Source organism: Zeus faber (assembly GCF_960531495.2).
Source record: "Zeus faber genome assembly, chromosome: 16".
NCBI lineage: Eukaryota > Metazoa > Chordata > Actinopteri > Zeiformes > Zeidae > Zeus > Zeus faber.
The window spans coordinates 4841990-4862601 of record NC_137202.1 but is presented as its reverse complement, the minus strand read 5'-3'; the positions used below and the strand labels follow the sequence as shown (position 1 = coordinate 4862601).

General features: G+C 45.2%; 1 protein-coding gene across 1 annotated transcript; it reads left to right on the top strand.

The window, feature by feature from the left end:
- Positions 1-15119: 15119 nt before the first annotated feature.
- On the top strand, positions 15120-17107 carry comtd1 (catechol-O-methyltransferase domain containing 1; the record flags this gene model as incomplete). The annotated part of the gene is made up of 7 exons (XM_080016933.1): positions 15120-15174; positions 15282-15400; positions 15783-15888; positions 16012-16130; positions 16577-16631; positions 16732-16865; positions 16955-17107. 7 exons carry the CDS (start codon positions 15120-15122, stop codon positions 17105-17107), a joined length of 741 nt encoding a protein of 246 aa, XP_079873059.1.
- Positions 17108-20612: the final 3505 nt, after the last annotated feature.

Genomic DNA, 20612 nt, shown 5'->3' with positions numbered 1-20612 from the left:
CCTGGATTATCCGTCGGAACAATGTGTTGGTAACTAGACCCAGCAGCGGACCACAGATGACTGAGCAATGTGCCAATAAAGAGGGCAGGAGATGAATTAGAGTATTAAAAGCCGCATATGTGTCTTCACAATTAATAAGTTCCCCTCCATCAAGCAGTAATCTAATAATGAATTATGCATTCGTCTGCCATGAATCATTTGTGCAGTTTATTAGTTAAATTGGGGGAAGGAATCCAGCCACGTCACCGAGGTTTAAATGAACAGGGCTTTTTTTTTCTTCTTCTTTCCATGTGAGAAGCACTGAATGATTTATTGACCTAAAACAAAGAGAATGGTGAGAACCCTATAGCTAATGGTTTTAAAATGTAACTATACTGATAATTATGATTCAATAATTGACGAATTAAGCCTCGGGAGCTCTGTTGTGCAATTTTTATTTCTTTTGGCAATGAGCAACAAAATATTTTTTCTCTAAAAACAACAATTATGGTCTTTTTTTTAATTACCTTCTCAGTAAACACAAAAAATAAACAAAAAAAATTAATAGAAATCTAAAAATAACACAGCCAGTAGCCAGCTGTGGATTAAGACGGAGACATCATTTCAGCCTCCCAACAGTGCATTCTGGGAGATAAATTAAGGGGAAAAAAAGACAGTGATTGAATATTCTACCCATATTTTTTTTCCCCCACGAAAAAATAAGATATTACCCATTCCAGAACGGTATTTGAATATATTTGAATATCTTAAAAATAATCGAAGTACTGCACTTGCTGCAAGATAAAGTGAACTGTGTTTTTCAGTCGAGGCATTTATTTGTTTGTTTGTTTGTTTGTGTATTTATTTATCCATCTGTTCAGAGTGTGTGTGTGTGTGTGTGTGTGTGTGTGTGTATTTGCGCGCACGCACGCACAAACCCCCGTTGGTGTTGTTATTTGTCTCTTGAGGATTGTCTCGTACCACTGTTAAGAATATGGCACCTAGTTGTGTATATCCTCAATACATCTCTCAATGAAACACTGTAGCACCATTAAATCCGACCGCACTGCAGCGCTGCAGCGCCATTAGAGTTTGGAAGATCCTTGAAAAAAAAATTGAATACATGAAATACTGGAAATTGTTGGACAAACATCAAACACTGTATCAATCACTACCTTTTGGATGTTCTACCGCTCGCCTCTTAGTTGTTCCAACTTTCCTCACTTTTTTTTGTGGTTTAATGCCGTGATGATCTTATCTCACCATTTAGATCTAAAGCTTCATCTTTCGATTTCACTGTTTATTGTACATATATTTCATTTTTGGACATGACCTTTTATTTCTTTGGTCTTTTTCAGTTTTTATTGTTTATGTTTTATTGTTTTTCGATTGTTAGGGGGGCATTAGGTTAAGTCTATATTGTCATATTTTATTTCATGTACAGTAAACTGTTTGGTTTATTCTATACTTTGTCATTTTCTTTTTAATATTTTTATAGTATTGCTTTATTATTATTTAGCTCCTGTTTTGATGTGAGCTGTTGAGACAATGCAACATCCCTCCAGGGATGAATAACGCATCTATCTATCTATCTATCTATCTATCTATATTGGGTTTTTTGTAGACCCTCTACCCTGCACTAATAAATATCTTCAATGGTGGCGGCTGTGTAGTCAGTAGACCTTAAATCACCTTAAAAACAATATTCTTCCTCCTGTATCCAGAGGGACAGCTGATGATTCCAGTCTTAATGACCCTCATAGAGCCAATATCCTGTCACGCTATTAAGTGACTGCTGGCTGTAACATTATATTCCTCCCATGTCGGTGCTCTTTTCAACACATACTAATTACCTCCAGGAACAGACGGACAGACAGACGGACGGGCGGACGGACAGACGGACGGGGGAACAGACGGATGGACAGACAGACAGACAGATGGATGGACGGACAGACAGACAGATGTGTAAAGTGCGTTATGTGATTACATGGCCCTCAGTCAGGGGCGGGCGTCACAGAAGCACATCAGCCCGACGAGATAAGACGGCGCTTCTGAGTTCTCAGCCGCTGCCATTCATTTCCATAATGACAGTGAATGCATCAGAAAGGAGTGGGAATTGGAAGGCTGAATGCCATTAAACTCTTCGCATTCAGCTTTGATTGGTTGACAACGCCGAGGAGATGAAGAGAAATAATTTAGAGAAAGGTAAGTATGTCATGTGATGACGGCTCCACAGGTTCAGCGTGTTACTCTGAAGACACCGTCTGTGACTGATGCAGCTGATGAAACACGGCGGTGACACAGGAAATCCAGATGTGTGTGTGTGTGTGTGTGTGTGTGTGTGTGTCTGTGTGTGTCTAGTTATTAGTCAGTGTTTGTGTGCATGCAAGCGCATGCATGCGTGCGTGCGTGTTGCACGTTAATTGTCCCCAGTAAATATATTCTCCTCTGTCAGTTTAGTCGTAATGAATGTCAATAATGGATCGCCGTTGGATGTGTCGCAGTCAGCAGCTGAGACAAAATAATTATGCAAATCCGCGATAAATTCCCACTTAATTGTTGCCTTTCAACTCAGAAGTATTGTTTTCCCCAAACAGGCAGTGTCGAGTCTACAACCCCTGAGCAGCTCGGGAAAGAAGCAAGGAAGACGGAAGGAGGAGGAGGAGAAGGACCAAGTTGATCACCCAGAGATTCAAGTTCTCACTCGGAAAGTAGCGGCTTCCTCAAAATGTCTTAAAACTTTGTGGATGCCTCCCCTCCATGGCCTGACCAAAATAAAACATGATATGACAGGTGCCAGTTTACGACATCCCTCTCTTTATCCCGCTCTCCACAATTTCCCCTGATAACAAGAGGCAGCGGTAGACGGGGGAGAGAGACACACAAAGAGCGATAGAGTGAGAGAGAGTGGGGGAGAAAAAGGGAGGTGGGGAGAGAGAGAGAGAGAGAGAGAGAGAGAGAGAGAGAGAGAGAGAGAGAGAGAGAGAGTTGGTGGGGCGCAGGGGACCCGGAGTGTGTTTAGGAGGAAGATGGCTGTCAGTAGCTGTCAATTGTGTGTATTTGATGGCATGGTGTCGGCGCGGGCCTGTCTGCCTCACAGTGTGACTGCTATCAAAGACGCTCTCACAGCCCAGACAAGCGCTCGGGTGGAAACAGGAGGAAACCCACACATTCTCTCATTTACACCTGGCATATAAAGTTGGTGAAATCTGGGTCTCTGTGAATTTTGATGGGCCCCATCATTCTCACCTGGCCTTGGAGCAATAAGCATGTCGAATTGATCTGACAGCGCCGAGTGTGGTGCCGGGCGTCACCGCTAAGTGCTGGGGGAAGATATTCGGCGCCCGTTCCTCACCGAGGCCGTGTTTTCACACATTACGTTGCGTCACGCAAAATTTGACGCGATTACATTTCACGGCCGGGCCTACGCTGCGTTGGTTTGCTAGATGGTTTGGGGAGCTCTTCAAGATGTTGGATAGAGTTTTTGTGGGGGGACGTAACGTTTTCATGGAGGCTTAGAATCATCCAAAAATATGACTGTAGCTGTAAACAATCTTTAGAAACTGCCTTAACTCCCAAACTTAATTCCCGATAAGGAAATGGCTGACATCAATCTCAGGATTAATCAATGGTAATAAAATAGATAAAAATGATAAAGGAAAACAGAGCTTCCCTGTAGTTATTTTCAATGATATTATTCGTAAACAATTGGTATCGAGACGGCCCCGTGGTGCAGCGGTTCTCAACGTGCCAACCCGGGACCCCCCAAGGGATCCTTCAAAAGGTTCTGGGGGGGCCCCAGCAAAATGATTAATTGTTCAACTTCACCATTACTTCATTTATAAGACGTCAGCGCCATTACAGAATGTAAAATAAAGACTGTCTGGATCCTAGTTTCACTGTTATCTCCCCAAACGCAGCATAGACAGGTCTGGAAGGTCTGGACTAAATCAAATCCAACAATAAAAACTTTCCAGGATTGGGGTTTCCAGAAACCAAATCTCATCAAATGGGGTCTATGGTCGAATGTGTCTCACATTGAGGGGTCCTCGATATGAAAAGAGGTTGAGAATCACACATTGCCCAGTCGGGAATATTTAAGAAACATTTGGGAGACCATAGCCTCCAAATGTTGATGAGCACTGCTTTGTGATAGCATACATCTGTCCTCCCTCTCCACGGGGTTGTCTGCCACGCCATCGCCCGCCTTTCATCTGACCCAGGACAGATTGCTTAGATAGTGCTGGAACGCGGTTCCCACACCGCGCTCCTGGGCCGGCCCGGCGTAGCTTCAGGATGACTGAGTCCAGACAACCGGATCAGGGCCGAGTCCGGGGAGGGGGGCTGCAGGGGTTCTGCTGCCAAAGTTGTGTTTCTATTATCCCATGGACCTACATCCCGCCCCGGGCTGCTCTCTGCTTGGACTGTTTGGCAGGTAAGCACACAGTTGGTTTAGTGAACCCAGATGGGATCCCTGACTCCAGCCCAAAGCTCATTCCCTGTCCATCTCAGAGCGGTCGGAGGAGGCGGAGCCACCTGCGAGAAGTCCTGTCAGCGGTTCGCTTTTAGCCCCGAACCTGCGCTCAACAACGGGGCTCATTATGCATAAAACATTAAAGATGTACATCCAAATCACTGTGACTGGCTGTTTATTGGCACTCACTGTTCCATAAACCCCCGCCCCCCACCCCCACCTTCAAGATGAGACACACATGCTCTACAGGACTGTTGATGATGTTTAACACAGAATATAAACCATAAAACACAATAATAAACATGAGCGGCGCAAATAAATCGGATTCATAATAACCCTGAGGTGGGCTTTGTGTAAGCGGAGATAGAGTTTTGTGGTAATTGATGGTATAAGCTCCATCAAGGCCCCAGTGAGACACTAATATAGTCTTATAAACACACCGGCAGCACTTGGGAAGTAGCTTCATCTCTGCTCTCTGGCTGGTTTAAGTGCTTAAGTAATGTATTGCTTTCATAAGGGTGTGCAACTCTGCAGCACTTTCTTCCGTGGAAATATGTCTCCATCCTCTGGGCAGTGTGATTAAGAAGATATATAAAAAAAAAAAACGCATTACTTTGGAATAAATTCAAATAATGACATGAAGCGAGGAAAGGGGTACGACGCGCTGAGCTGTGCAACACCGCTCTGTTAGGGAGGCCCCGGTGACAAAAGCAGGGGGCCGTGGAGGTATCCATCATCAATGCAGTGTCCCCCTGGCACCCGGGCTAATGCATCACCTCTGGATTAGAGTAATATCTGTCTGATGGAATGTCTGGGTGGAGGGGGTCGGTGGGCGTGGCTGTGTGAAATGTGGGCCTCAGCTCCTGGAGGTCCATTATACTTCAATACTGCCCCCCCCCCACACACACACACACTCCAAAGAGACGGACCCTGCTTTGTTTACCTCCTAGAACAGGGTACAGGGACCCCCAGGGGTTCCTCAAGAGGTTTCATGGGGTCCCCAGCAAAATGATTGGTCGCTGAATGTCACCATTATTGTATTTACAAGATGTTTATTCTATGCACTTTAATCTACAGAGGATGTACAATAAAGACTGTTTGGATCCTAGTTTCACTGATAGCTCGCTAAGAATACAAATCTTCTCAGATTGGGGGTTCTAGAGACTAAATTTGATCAAGTTGGGTCCGTGGCCTAATGTGTATCAAATTAACGGACCTGGCAATGACAAAGATTTCGGAACACTGTCCTTGAACATTCATTTGCGGTTTTCCTACACTCATGTGTGTGTGCGCATGTGTTTCCTTCAGTGCGTTATCATGTACTTCAATGTCAAAAACAATGTGGGTTAAGGCAATATTCCAAATTCTGGAACCGTCATGTAAACAACTTTTATCTCTCCCGATTATCTTAAACGAGTTAAACTGGAAATAGGCTCAAGCACGACCCGATAAACAGACCCGGATGTCTCATTCCATTTATCGTGCCATGTAAACACCTGAACCCATATATGATTGGCGGATCCAAACTGTATATTTTCGACGTGGAAAGAGTTGCTACGGTAGATGAACAGCGGTCACCATGGCAACCGTTGCTCAACGCGCACCTTTGGTGGCCACCTTTGTCAAGTCATGTGAAGTTTGTTGAGAGAAATAAATATAGTGAGATATTTGGATGGTGGTAACATATTCAAGAAAGTGTCCGAGAGGGTGGTAGACGGAGGTTTTTCCCGGACGGTAGACCAAGTACTTCCTGTCAATAAGCAGACGCCCGAAACGCTGGTTTTTCAGTAGTCGCATTATTCCAAATGCGTGTAAACACTGTAATCGCATTATGACCTTAACCCGACTACTGAGCATAATATGGGTATTGGGTGCATGTAAACACACTGATCGTCTGCATGTCTATGTTAAACCAATGCACGGCTGCTTACATGTGTGTCCATATGTCTATGTGTACAAACGTGCCGGCCTGCTCACATCAGTTAGTCACAAGTTGGCAAGGAGAGGCCGCCTGCCGTCCCGGGGCGAAGTCGGCTTCCTCCAGTCAACTTTACTGCCTTCATTTGTCCTGATGAACGGCCCGCTGCCCTATCAGTCCCACCGCCTGCAATCTCAAGAGGTTCCCTGGAGCCCCGCGCTGCCTGCAGCCTCCGTTGCCTCTTTCTCTCTCACACACACACACACACACACGCACGCACGCACACACACCCGAGACATAAAATAATCCACAGACATTCTTATGTTATGTACAGATCACACACCACATACAAAATGCAACAACAATTGTAGCATACACCAACTCTGCAAAACCCAAACTCTCTCTCACACACAGACACGTACACACGTCAGCTAGCAAATCCATCATCTTTATCCCCCCCCCCCCCGATGTGCTCGTACTTTTCTTGTGGCTGCATGGTGCACACAAAAATATTTATTTTTGCTGATTTTTTTTCCTTCTTCTGCGAAAACACAAAAGAAATCACACCTCTCCTCCTCCCAAGCTCATGCCAAAATAATCAATGCTTTCCAGAGAGGGACTTGTGGTGCGACGTGCGTGGAGGAGAGGCAGCAGCGTGCAGACATGGCTCCAGGGCTGCGGTTGGAGATAATAAGTGAGGAGCAGTCCTTGGGTATGTTTTACAGCTATCAAGACATATCATATTTGACATGCATTCGGGTGTTTACACAATTTCCCCCGTAAAATCCTCTCCAGCTATAGAAGGGAAGCGGGTGCGGGGAGCGCGCGCAGATTCTGCATACACAAGCGGTGGGGAAAGAGAGCAGCGGGTTGTTGCCTTTGCTTCCTCCTTTGCTCCGCGCCATGTCCCCGTCTCTTATCCGCGGCACAATTGGCGGCGTTAGCACCTGTCAGCTGACTGACTTCTTGTTCTCGGTGGCTTATGAAAAAATCATGGCTGCCGGGCTTCAGAGGCTGCGTTCCCATCAATATGAATTCACCATGGTCTTCATGCAACATTAGGCCAGGCCCAGTTTCCATAGAGCACACCACATGCTCCTTCATCTCTAATACACAGAAGAAAATGAAAAGAGTAAATAGGGCTTTTAAAATGTTACATTCCATCATGGGTGGAACCAAGTCGCCGATGAAAAGGGAACCAGCGAGCACAGCTCTGCAAAGCACATTGCCTTCAATCCACAGGTATTAGGACGCGGTGCGCCATCCCCCTTGGAACTGTGGCTTTTTGTCCTGAAAGTGAAATAACACAAGGTTCGTCATGGCCGCCATAGATGTTTAATCTCATGAGGTATTTTGCAGCCACAGTTTTGTATACTTTACTGTCTATGTATGTGATAAAGAAACAACAAAACCAAAGAAAATTGATATTTCAAAGCAATATATACTGTATACAGTATACTGTATATACACATTATACACACACACACACACCACACGGTAGTTTTTTTTTTTATCAAATTGCTGTATAATTGCAAAGAAATACATGCAAATAATATATATATATATATATATATATATATATATATATATATATACACACACACACACAGTGATATTCTTTAATTATTATCTGACATTTTGTAGATGTATTCCTTAGACAATGCTTCTAGTTTTCGCCGCTGGAAGGCTCTGTTCCCAGTCTGCACATTCTGTCCGTGCTGTACCATCTTGTCTGTAGTCTTATCTGCAGCTGTGTGTTCCTGTATTTTTTTTCCCCCTTCTCCCTCCACTTCAGCTTTTTCCTCTTCCTACCTAAGAAACTCGACGGCGACGACGCAAACAGGTTCACCGCACAAATAACGCAACGGAAACTCTCCGACAATATATATCTAAAGTAGTTTTAACTGTTAAACCACTATCACAACACTGTGGAAGAAGCGTCTCTTTTCAAGTTTTATCATCATCCCCATCACTGACATTAAACAACAGAACAAGCACCACAAGTCTTAGTGTCAGAGCTTGGTTACCCTAACCCAACTGCCATAGAATAACCCCTGACAAACTCGTACTAAAACATTAAAACAACAGGCTTTTACTCCGCGTTACGTCCGCTGGGCTCGAGCTGCCGCTGCCCTCCTCGCCTCCTCCTCTCCACTTCTCCCCATCCCTAAAAAGACGCCGAAAGTCAATTATCTACACCACTTCTCGCCAACATCGCGGCGCTAATACAAGCCGCTCTTGACCTTATGTTTGTGTGTCTTGAGCGGATGGGAGCGCGGCGGCTTCACCCTGATTGGATTAACTTCAGATGCGGTGCGTGTCTGGCTCCATTACGCCGGCTGTGCTGAGATATCTGACCCCCGAGCCCAACCCCTTCCCCGCAGCCACCCAGCTCCCCTCCCCTGCTTTTACACCTCCCTGAAGGCCTGCCATCCCTCCACGCCACCCCCCGCCCCCAAACACCCCCACAGACACGGCACGACACACGCAGCATTGTCACACACACACACACACACACACACACACACACGCCACTGTGCTTAAGGCTTCCCGCAGTCATATCCCATGTGTCCTCTTCTCCGTGATGGCATGCCTACGGAGAACCCCTCCATCCCTCCCTTTGCTTCGCCTTCTACACCCTCCGTCTGCTTCCGTTGCGTCTCTCCCGGTCCAGAGGGGCCGTCTCAGTCGGAGGGGCTTATAATCGACTCAATTAAGAGGAGCCCAATTGCCATGGCAAATTGATCTGGGTTATAACGTCATCATTAGCTCCTCCAGGGCGGTCGAAATGGGACGTTAGGCACTCGAATGTGAGTGAAAGCGATGGAGGGTAGATAGACTCAGGACAAAGGAAATAAAGATGGCCGAGGCCTCGCCGAGTGAAGCGCTAAGACAAGACGAACCGCAAACAAATGATGTGAAGGTGGCCGCACAAAGCTCAAAAATGTGGCTTTGAGAAAAAGTAGGAATCCGCGCCCCAGTACAGCCGGCGTATGTTCGCACACACACACAGATGCACAGAGCTCGAGGCGTGTACCTGTAAGTACCGGGGGACGACAGCTAAATTGGCATTCGGCGGATCCGCAGTGGTGAGAGGATCTCTCCACTGCACGGTGAGATACGATCACACGTGACTGACAAGCGCCGTGAGGGGCCGCGAGCGACTCCGCAGTTCACACGCCAGCGAGGGGGATCGGCCGACCGGCTGCAGTGCCCGTGGTTCACCCGCCCATTGTTTCCCAGGACTCGATACTTGCCTTTTGTGCCATTTGTTCAAGGTGTCAACACTGTGGCTCATGTGCCCTGGAGCAAGTCGTTTGATGTTTCTGAGCGCCGTGTCTCCGTCGTGACATGCCGATGAAATTGAATTTGGTATTTATCTACATGCAAGGTTAATACAATAGACGCCAGGGTGATTTGAATGTCAAACAACCACACCTGCCAATCACGACTGTTTAGCGTGATAGTCGACCTCCTGTCTTGCTCTGTGGGGGGAAATCGCACAAAGACAGGATGATATCAACAGAATTGGCTTATTCGCCACATTTCCCTTCAAGGATATTTTAAGGAACCTTTTGCAATAAATCCAGATTTCCATGATTTAATTCTTGAATTTTGGAAGATATTTTGTTATATTCTAATCTATAGCTGTAGTCTTATTGTGATTCTGTGTGCATGCGTGTGCATGCGTGTGTGTGTGTGTATATGTGTGAGAGTGTGTGTGTATGCGTGTGTGTGTGTGTGTGTGTGTATGTGTGTGTGTATGCATGTGTTTTGTTCTAACCGGCCTAGTTTAAGCAAAGCAATGATGTCAACATTTCCTCAGCTGTGTGCGTTGGTGACCGTGAAGGCATGAAAGCATATTCCAGAGGGTTTAAACAGACTTGTCATGTGAGGAAACAGAGCTGTCACGGCAAGGAGAAATGTGAGCACGTCAATTGAATGCCAAGAAATGTCTGTCAATCGTCTTGACGTCCGCCTCTCCATTGTGATTAGCAGCCATGCGTGCAGAACCTATGTGACTGCCGAGCTGCTGCCAAACAAACTGCCGCTGCAACGGGGCAGGATCTCCGTAGTTAACACAACAATCATAAACATGATGATGATAATATTAATGTCTAAGTGCCACCTCAATACGTGGACCTCTGCATGCAATTTGACGAGGTCACAGGTCACTTCAACCGGAGCATAATAACTTCCAACACAAGTTGAAGGGAGACCTGTCTCTTGGTGCTGCCACGCAGAGCCTGCACAAGCAGGGATGAATTAGCTGGACAACACTGTCACTTGCTGGTCAAAGGTAGGTACTGCATGTCTGCTGGATTCAAAACAACTGGGGTGGGGCTGGATGGAGACGCCAGGTTGATCATTTGAACGGTGAACAAGGTTTTTGTTATGCTAATGTTGAAACGCATGTTGCAGGCGGCAGACAGATGCAGACAGATGCTAAGACGGGCCCGTACCTGCTCTCCAGCTCGAACATGTAAAGAATCTTTTCGACTTGAAAGCTTTTCGCTCGAGACGGAGGATTCATCCTCGAAGGGAAATTGCGGCGTAACAGCAGCAGCACAATGGTTAAAAACAAGAAATGGAAAGATTTGACAATATAAAGTAAACGAGAAACAATTAGCCCCTGATCGACGATTCATATTCAGATCAAATTGTGCATATATGCATAGACATACAGTATATAGAAGCAGTACATATGGTGTATGTAAACACAGTTATAACTTGTAAACTTAAAGTGTGTGCCTGTGCGTGTGTGTGTGTCCCCGAACCAGTGTAGAAAAGCACATCAAAACCGCGAGCTGTTGAATTATTTTGTTTCAAATCAGCACGGCTATGTGTCCCCATCCCCCCCCCCCCTTCTCCGCCGCGCAGAAGTCACCTCAGAGAGAGTTTGTGAGCGGGTACCACTGTGGCACTCCGTCAGCTCCGCCCGGGAGAAGGAGAAGGAGAAGGAGAAGGAGAAGAAGTGGTGTGTGTTCGCTGCAGATGGCAACATGCACTTTTTCTTTTTTCTTCTTCTTCTTCCTCTCCTTCTTCTTCTTCTGCTTCTTCATCCCTTAAACAGACACAAAGGCAACTGAGGGACCAGGGCCTGTCTGCAGAATGTGCCGGGGAAGAGCGGGTACTTGGCACAAATAGCAGAAACAATTAGCGTCATGTAAGCAGAGGCCCGGAGCCGCGGGTGAGAGTGGGATGGTGGGGAAAGAAAGAAAAAATAAAAAAATAAAAAAGAGAGAAGAAGAAGAAGAAGAAGAAGAGAAGCGGCATCTCGTTTTCCACCACGAGGGCCTCGGCAGAGCGGAGCCGAGGTATCCCCTTCCTCTCCGTGTTACCCCTCAAAACACTTTCTTTCGGAGACAGTCGGTGTCACGGCTCATTTAGCTGATGCCTTCTTGTAGGCCGTGGGTTGGTGTTTGTATTCGTGAATTCTTAATAGCAGAGTCGGCGGAGGAAGAGGAAGCGCCGCGTCCTTGGAGAGCCCCCTCCCCCCGCCACACACACACACACACACACACACACACACACCCCATCCTACTCACATTCCAAAACTCCTTTTTGAACATTCCCAACTATTGTCTACTAACCCCCCTGTTACAGATTTGCAGAAGCAGCGATGAGAGGATCCAAACAAACACCTGGTGGAGATGATCGTGCCGCCTGGAAACGCGGTATTTTATTCGTATTTATATATATTTCGAGAAATAAATCTTTGCAACTCTAAAGTTGCCTATTCTTGTAAGGTTGTACAATTACATTGCCTTTTACCAGAGGCTTTTGTCCAAAGCGGACGCAGGCATCGGGAGCAGCGAGGGGTCGAGCGTCTCGCTCAGCGACATTACGGCGCCCGGTAAGGTACCAGGAGGGGACCCGGGGATCGGCCGGCCGGCCCACTCCGCCTCCCGCGGCTACCGCCGAAAAGCAGCCAAGGCAACGGGTGGAGCCGCTGAGCGTGAAACCACAGGAAAAAAAAATTTGAGGCGGAAGGTGTTTAAAGCCCGCCGACCGTGGAACTGGAAGTGTTTTACGAGGCGCTCCGAGCAGACGCGGAGTCAGAAATGGCCGCCCGGTGCAGTTTCCAGGTCACGCCGCTCAACCTGAGGAACGCTCCAAGGCGACCCAAGGGAAGCATTACGGGTCGTACTCTCTAGTGAAACCGCCGTAAAACCTGTCCCAAGTGAATTGATAACACATATTCGCAGAGAATGTGAAAGAATTCATTCAAATATTAAAGTGCACAGCGCCCACGATAAGGACCACTTCGTTGTTTTTATCTATGATATAATTGTTTTTAACTATGATATATGTTTTCACCCCACATAACCATAACAATGTAGTATTTGATCTTTTTGAAAGAAATCAACATTTTAAACACGACAATAGAAAGAGTAGTGAGGGAATGTAGCGATGAAGTGTTTTTTTCTTCAGTTATTATGTGTTCCGCCATTTTACACTATGCTAAACTAAGCTAAAATAAGCTAAGCTAAGCTACAATAAGCAAAACTACGCTAAGCTAAGCTAAAGTGAAGTCATTACCAGAACAGCAGTCTTTAATTGTCCAAATGCGTCAAAGTAATTACTTTTTTTTTTTTTTTTTTTTTTTTTTTTTTTTTAATCAGAAAAGCACAGGAAAAAAACCACCAAAGTAATATCATAGTTAAAAACAACTAAGTGGGCCGTATCGTAGGCGCTGTGCACTTTTGCACTTTAATATTTGAATTAATTACTGCGCATCCTCTGTGAAGATGTGTATCAATTCATTTGGGACGTGCTTTGTGGCAACTTTGACCCGTAACGACGTGCGCTTTACCGCTGCTTTCCTCAACCATGAAGAACAAAACACAGAACAACCGGCCAAGGGCTGGAAACCAGCCCTGCAAAGCTGCCGGTACCTGAGGAAGATCTCTGCATGGATTTGAAAGGTGTGTGCGACGAAGGCGTGCGGACGACCAGGGCGCATGGGCAGATGGCCTCCCTTCACAGGCCATCGCTTGTTTTCGCGGTCAAAACTGTAAAGTTCACCTCAGGCTGATCGAACTCTTTTCTTGAAACTGTGCCATCTTCCGATCCGTTTATTATTATTTTCTGTTTTTGTTTTGGTTTTCTTGGTCTCTGGAGGGGGTGGGGGAGGCTCTTTTTTTTTTTATCCGAGGTCGCTGCTGCTTGATCGAATTCGCCATGAAATCCGGGCACCACACCCCCAGCAATGGAAGCAGATCACAGAGGAGCTCAAACACAACGTAAAAACCCTGATTTTTTTTTAAAAATGACCGCCTAAAAAAACCAATATGGACTGTGGTATTTGTGACAAAAAAAAAATTTATTTTACACATTTCCACTTTATGTTAAAGTGGAAATCTGTAAAATAATATATATATTTTTTTACACATTTCCACCTTAACATGAATGTTAAGCAATTTGCTGTAGATGAAACAAACAGCAGCAAGCTACTGCTAAACAGCCTCACGTTTATAATCATAATGATAATGCATCAATATCATTATTTATGTTATTTATGATATTAAACATACCTGTGGGTGGAGATCTCTTCACTCTGCACATTTCTCAGTGTTGTTTTCCGAGTTCCTATTATCGCTTGAACGCTGCATCACGCTAGCCAATCAGCGAAGCCAGTTCATCTCCAAGTTTATGCCGCAGCCCATTCAATTCGGGCCCCGGAAAAAATCCTACCCCCTGCTGAGAAAAGCAGCAATTGAATTTCCATTCAAAAGCATTTGTATGGAAATTCCAAATCAGAATAGACTACAGATCCCTTGGGGCCCGAGTTCACCCGAGATAACCGACCCGACGTCACACCAACATGAAGGTTGCCTTTTCATAGGTTTCTGTTCGAAAACACGTCTAACTTCGATTTAAACTCATTTGAATGGTATGTTAACATGTCTTTTAGTTTGAAGGGTTCACAATATTGTCCAACACACACACACACACACACACACACACGATTAACTGCCGGCGTTCATGTTTTCCGGAATAGAAGCATTGTAACAAAATTAGGTCGGGGGACGACCGACTCGGAATGACAGATTTCCGAGGCATCAAAGAATGCAGCATAAGGCTGTTCTTATTATAGGAGCAATTTCCTCTTCTTTCAGTGCCCATCTAAGATATATAAGAATGATTATGAATATTCTCAGTGATCATGAAGTTAACTGTTCACTGTCCGGGAAAAAAAAATATATAGAGCCAAGTTTGGAAAGATTCTTCTCTGTGTAAAGAAATGCATACGTATATGCATACATAGATATACAAACGTATATCTTCATATCTATTAATGTCTAAACTACAACTTGAACTATGAGTTAAATAGTATAGCACAATGACAGCCACAGTTACTTGACAACTTGGGAAAACAAGATCAGCATCAAGTCATGAGGCCAGTGATATTGTATTTGCGAATCGGTTGATAGTGTTGACCTATTTCAGAATTTGGAGATTTATGGATGGATTCACGGCCAGGTCCTCGATAAAGCTGCGGTGCAGCGCCTAAAGCTCCATTTGATTACTAGGTTCGTAGACTGTATTATATTTCTCCCTTTAAAAAGGCTGCACAGCACAGAACGAACATTGTGATAGAATAATCAATAATTTACCCGTCCTTTGCACAGCAAAAAAAATAAACACAGCAGTTGGACTTTCCTGCTCTACTGTCGCTGGGCAAATAAGTCTGGCAGGACAGCATTTCATTCTGACCTCTGGCCATTTTAACTGCAGCTCACTATGGCTCCAGATATCAAAATGTTGTTCTGCATCGCACTTGTTTTTGCACAAACAGGTAAGAGATCTCATAATGCAGTTTTACCAAGTGTGTCGACTATAGTGAAAATACAATGGAAGCTGTTAGTGTTTGTTTTTCTTTTTGCTTCGTTTTTATGGTGAAAGGTGTGGGCAACTCGGCCCTTCTTGGCAAGAGCCACAGCGGAGGCAAAGACGATCCTGTGCTTCAGTATGTTGTAAATAACTCACTGAGGGAGCATCCAGTTCTCACAAAGCTTAAACAGGTGAGACAAAAATGGCTGAATGGCTAAAGTACTGGTTTTATACGGGGTGGTTTTTAGTCAACCACAATCTGTGTTTGGTAGTAACTAAAAAAGGAAAAAGAAAATAAGTGGTAGTATTTAGTAAATTTTGTGAGGTAATAATAGTTATTATAAAAAATTAAAAATAAGTATTTAGTAAAGCATCTGGTAGAATATTTGGCATAGAGACCTGATTTCTTCTTGGTGGTATATTACGAGTTGTCTCAGAATGGAGAAGTATGTCTTTCTGCCACCAGAGGGCAGCAAAGAGGATTGCAGCGCATCAGTAGACCACCAATTGCAACACAATGAGGTTTATTCAAGTTTTAATAAATGAATGTCACCCTCCCACTCAAACACCCAGAAAACTCTTGAGGACCGAAGAAGTATCATGCTCGTCGCCAGTGAACAAGCTCAACTCATGGCAAATCTTGTCAAACTGATTAATGCCAGTAAAACTATTGAAATAGGTATGGTGTTTTGGTGAAACCCCAATTAATAACTATCGCACGATGATGGAAAATTCCATGTTTAAAGGAAACTAAATGAAGTATCAAACCAAATACAACAAATTCTTTGATTTTGTTTTGCAGGCATGTACACGGGCTACAATGCGCTGAGCATGGCTTTGGCCCTTCCAGATGACGGGCGTGTGGTGGCCTGTGAAATACACAACCCTTACGTGGACATTGCAAAGCCTTTTTTTAAAGAGGTGAATTTTTAAGCAAATAAATGTATTCTTATTTGTACTTATATGAATTACACAACAAGCTTTCATCCTTTGCCCTCCGCGTAACGCCATATGCATTAATCATATAGTATGTATTATTAATGTGCAGCATTCAGGGCTTAGTGCTTACACAACTCTTTAATTTGCCTTTTAAACTAGTTCAGACAGATTGATTTGCTTCATGCAGCTTGGAGCACGCGGTCGATCCACCATCTGTCACAAAACGCCGTGGGGTGAAGGGGCGAAAAGAAAGTGTCGGCTCAGGAGGCTGTGCAGTACAGATGTGACGCCAGCAGAATCCCTCCTCCTTTTGCCCTGACAGGACGCTTTCCCCAAAAGTCTGCGAGGAGGAAAAACCCTCCTGGAACATTACCAATGCCCCGCTTGACTACCGATGACCTTTTCCTTTTTTTCTTCGTGTCCCACAGGCCGGAGTGGACAATAAGATTGATGTCAAGCTTCAGCCAGCTACGCAAACCCTGAGTAGGAGTGATCTTATTTTCACCGCTTTTAAGAACAAAAACGTTATTGAATTCAATGAACGGAGGGTTTTTATTGAACGTTATTCTCCATGTATCATCAGCTGAACTCCTGGAGGCCGGAGAGGCTGGAACCTATGACTTTGTGTTCATCGACGCTGATAAAAGTAACTACGACGACTACTATGAGAAGTCGCTAGAACTGATAAGAAAAGGCGGCATCATTGCAATCGACAACGTGAGTATTAACCCGTTTTGAACAACGGGACGGTCGTTTTACGAAAAGGAGAAAAAGGATCAGGGCTTTGTCTCGGTCCATGTGTGAAGGTGCTGTGGAGCGGAAAGGTGGTGGCCCCGGCTCCTGAGGACCTCACCTCCCAGACGCTGGATGCCCTCAACAAGAAGCTGCACAAGGACCAGAGGATTGATCTGAGCATGCTCACTGTGGGCGACGGACTGACCCTGGCCTTCAAGCGCTGAATCCAACTCACGTCTAGTTTGACGGGCCTCACATGGAACCAAATGACATGGCGCACACGAGCCTGCTATGTGCTGGATTCACCAATACATAACACCTTTTTCAATCAAATGCTTCAGAAATGAGTTCATAAATATATTGAAAGTCAAGTCATCTGTATTACCAGTTTTGTTTTTTGTTTTTCTTTTTAAATCAATTAATCAATGAAAATGCTAATAAAAGTGCAAAAGAATGTCATGGAGAAACAGGAAATGAAAGCTAAGCATCAAATGTTTGGTCAAACAAATTAAATTGACAATGGATAAAAGATAACAATGCAGTTAAATCTTAGAAATAAAACCAATAATAATTGTGTCGGTGAGTATTTTTATTAAGCTTTTCTAACATGGTTAGGAGGTATTTTAATTCTTTAAAAGTTTTTAATCATGATTTATATTTATATCAATGATTCATCATACTTGTAAATTGATATGACCTGTACTATTTTTTATTTTGTAAATTGTAATGAGAATCTGCGCGAGCACTCACCTGCAGTAAAAAGGCACAGTAGTACTTCATGAAGTATTATAGAATGTTGTATCAGGACACGATGTATTTTATCCAAATCAGCGGAGAGTGCGGGAGAGAGGTGAAGAAGGGAGTACAGGCAGGGTGGAGTGGGTGGAGAAGAGTGTCCGGGGTGATCTGTGACAGAAGGGTTCCAGCAAGAGTGAAGGGGAAGGTCTACAGGATGGTAGTGAGACCAGCTATGTTGTACGGTTTAGAGGCGGTGGCACTGACAAAAAGACAGGTGGCTGAACTGGAGGTGGCAGAGTTGAGGATGTTGGGATTTTCATTGGGAGTGACAAGGATGGACAGGATTAAGAATGAGTACATTAGAGGGACAGCTCAGGTTGGACAGTTTGGTGGAAAAGTGAGAGAGGCCAGATTGAGATGGTTTGGACACGTGTGTAGTAGACATGAGAGTTACATTGGGAGAAGGATGCGGGGGATGGAGCTGCCAGGCAAGAGGAAAAGAGGAAGGCCAAAGAGATGGTTTATGATGTGGTGAGGGAGGACATGCAGGCGGTTGGTGTAAGGGAGGAACATGCACGGAACAGAAGGTATTGGAGGCAGATGATCCGCTGTGGCGACCCCTAACGGGAGCAGCCGAAAGAACAAGGAGATATCAGGACACTTGATACTGTACTTTTACTGATGTAAAAGTTCTGAGTACTTCCGCCACAGGTATTGATTTTGTGATAAATTGGCATTTACTGGGGCAATTTCACACCCACGCCACTGCTGTCTGCAGCAAAACACCAAAGCACGTGGGTGAAGAGGCACGTGGGCACCTTGAATAATCCACAGCATCAGCACCACGGACAGCTCCAGTCCGCTGACACTGATGGGTATAAAAAAGGAGCAGAGTGAACGTCCTCCGCAGCAGCAGGATGGAGCGCACATCCCGTTCAGAGTATCCTCGCTACAAGCTCAACCCCACTGGCACGCACGCCACGGCTAAGTTCCCCGGTGAGAAGATGAACGAGAGGGAATTGCTTCACGGCCTAAACGACCGTTTTGCCGGTTTCATCGAGAAGGTGCATCACCTGGAGCACCAGAACCACTTCCTGCAGAGGGAGATTGAGGAAATCAGAGGGAATCAAGAGACCTCTACAGCCGCCTTGGAGCAGGAGTATGCACCGGAGCTCAGAGATCTGAGAAGACTGGTCCGTGGGCTCACGCAGCAGAAGCACCAGGTGGAGATAGAGCGTCAGAACCTGGAAAATGAGGCGTCGGAGCTGAAGCAGAAGTTTGACAGAGAGTCCCAGAGCAGGGCAGTGGCCGAGAGTGACATCATGATGATGAAAAGGGACATGGGTGATGCCCACCAGGCCAAATTGCAGCTCCACCTAAAAGCACAGGCACTGCAGGATGAAATAGACTTCTTGAAGACCAACCACGAGGCCGAGGTGTCGGAGATCATCTCCCAGATCCAGCACTCCACACAGGACCACGGCGCTAGTACGATGGAGTTTGGGAAACCGGAGCTCACTGTGGCTCTCAGGGAGATCCGCAGCCAGCTGGAGGGCAGTACCTTGTCGGACCTCCGCAGGGCTGAGGAAACCTTTCTGTTCCAGTTCGCAAAGTTGACCGAGATAGCCGAGCGCAAGAGGGAGGCTCTGAAGGAGTCCCACAGGGAGATCCAGGAGTACAGGAGGAGCCTGCAGGCCAGGAGCACCGAGCTGGACTGCGTTAAAGGGGCGAGGGAAGCTCTGGAGAAGCAGCTCCGTGAGGTGGAGGATCACCACCATGGAGACGTGATCCACTACCAGGTAGGTCACTGTCACGAAATAATAAAAATAATGATAATGACATAATAATAATAGTAATAATAAAAAAATATATATAATAATAATATATACGGTGGATGATTCAGTTATAAATCTTTTTAAAATCTTTCCTGGTTTCTCTTGCCTGAGATGAAATTGAATCAACCATTCAGAAGACAGAGAGGAAAATGCTAAACTAAATATGAGGAGAAACAAGGGAGATGAATAAATTAATTTGTATAAATGATAGTATAGTTCTGACAGTGTTTATCCTAGTATTATCTAGCCTTTAACGCAAAAACGTGTGAGCTCTAATTTTTAACCTTACAATGATAATAATAATAACTATAAAAACTAATATTACACACTTTACACACAATTCTAGTTTGCTTTTTTTAAGCTTCTTAAGCAAGACTCATCAAAAAACCCTACCATGTTCCTTTATCAATCCTACATGCTGAAAGGTTGACACCTCCAGTAATTTACCTGTTTTGTTTTTATTTAGAGCTGTCTGATGTTGACAAGAGATTAACATCTTTTGCAAGTACATTGCGATACATTAAGTCCTGATGCATGAATAAAGCTCTCATGTGTGCTTCCCCACTCTTTTTGCAGGACACCATCAAAAAATTAGAAAACGAGCTGATAGACGCCAAATTTTACATGTCTGGACATCTGCGAGAATACCAGGACCTGCTGAACGTGAAGATGGCTTTGGATGTTGAGATACTTTCCTACAGGTGCGGCTGCTTCAGAGGGGTTTCTGTCATGCCCAAGCCCACGGTATCACAGCAGCAACCGTGAAAGCTTCTGGTAATATTTCTATGAGCACTACACTAACCACTAGAATTTCCTTTCCCTCTGTTCTTTTTTCCTGACAGGAAACTCCTGGAGGGTGAGGAGAATCACCTCTCCTCAATCTCAGACACCCACCTGTCTCTGCCTCACATCTACAGGCAGTCCCCCGTCTACAGCCTCCCGCGCCCGGGGCAGCGCGGGGCACTCTCGAGACGAGCAGAGCCCCAGTACAAATTCGTGGAGGAGATCATCACAGAGACCACCAGGGAAATTGAGACGTCAGAGTTTGAGGAGACAGAGACGCCGCTGCAGGAGACAGCCAGGGCAGAGGGCGAGGAGAGCCGCGACAAAGGAGAGGGAGGGAAAGGGAAAGAGGGAGGTGAAGGTTGTCAGGACG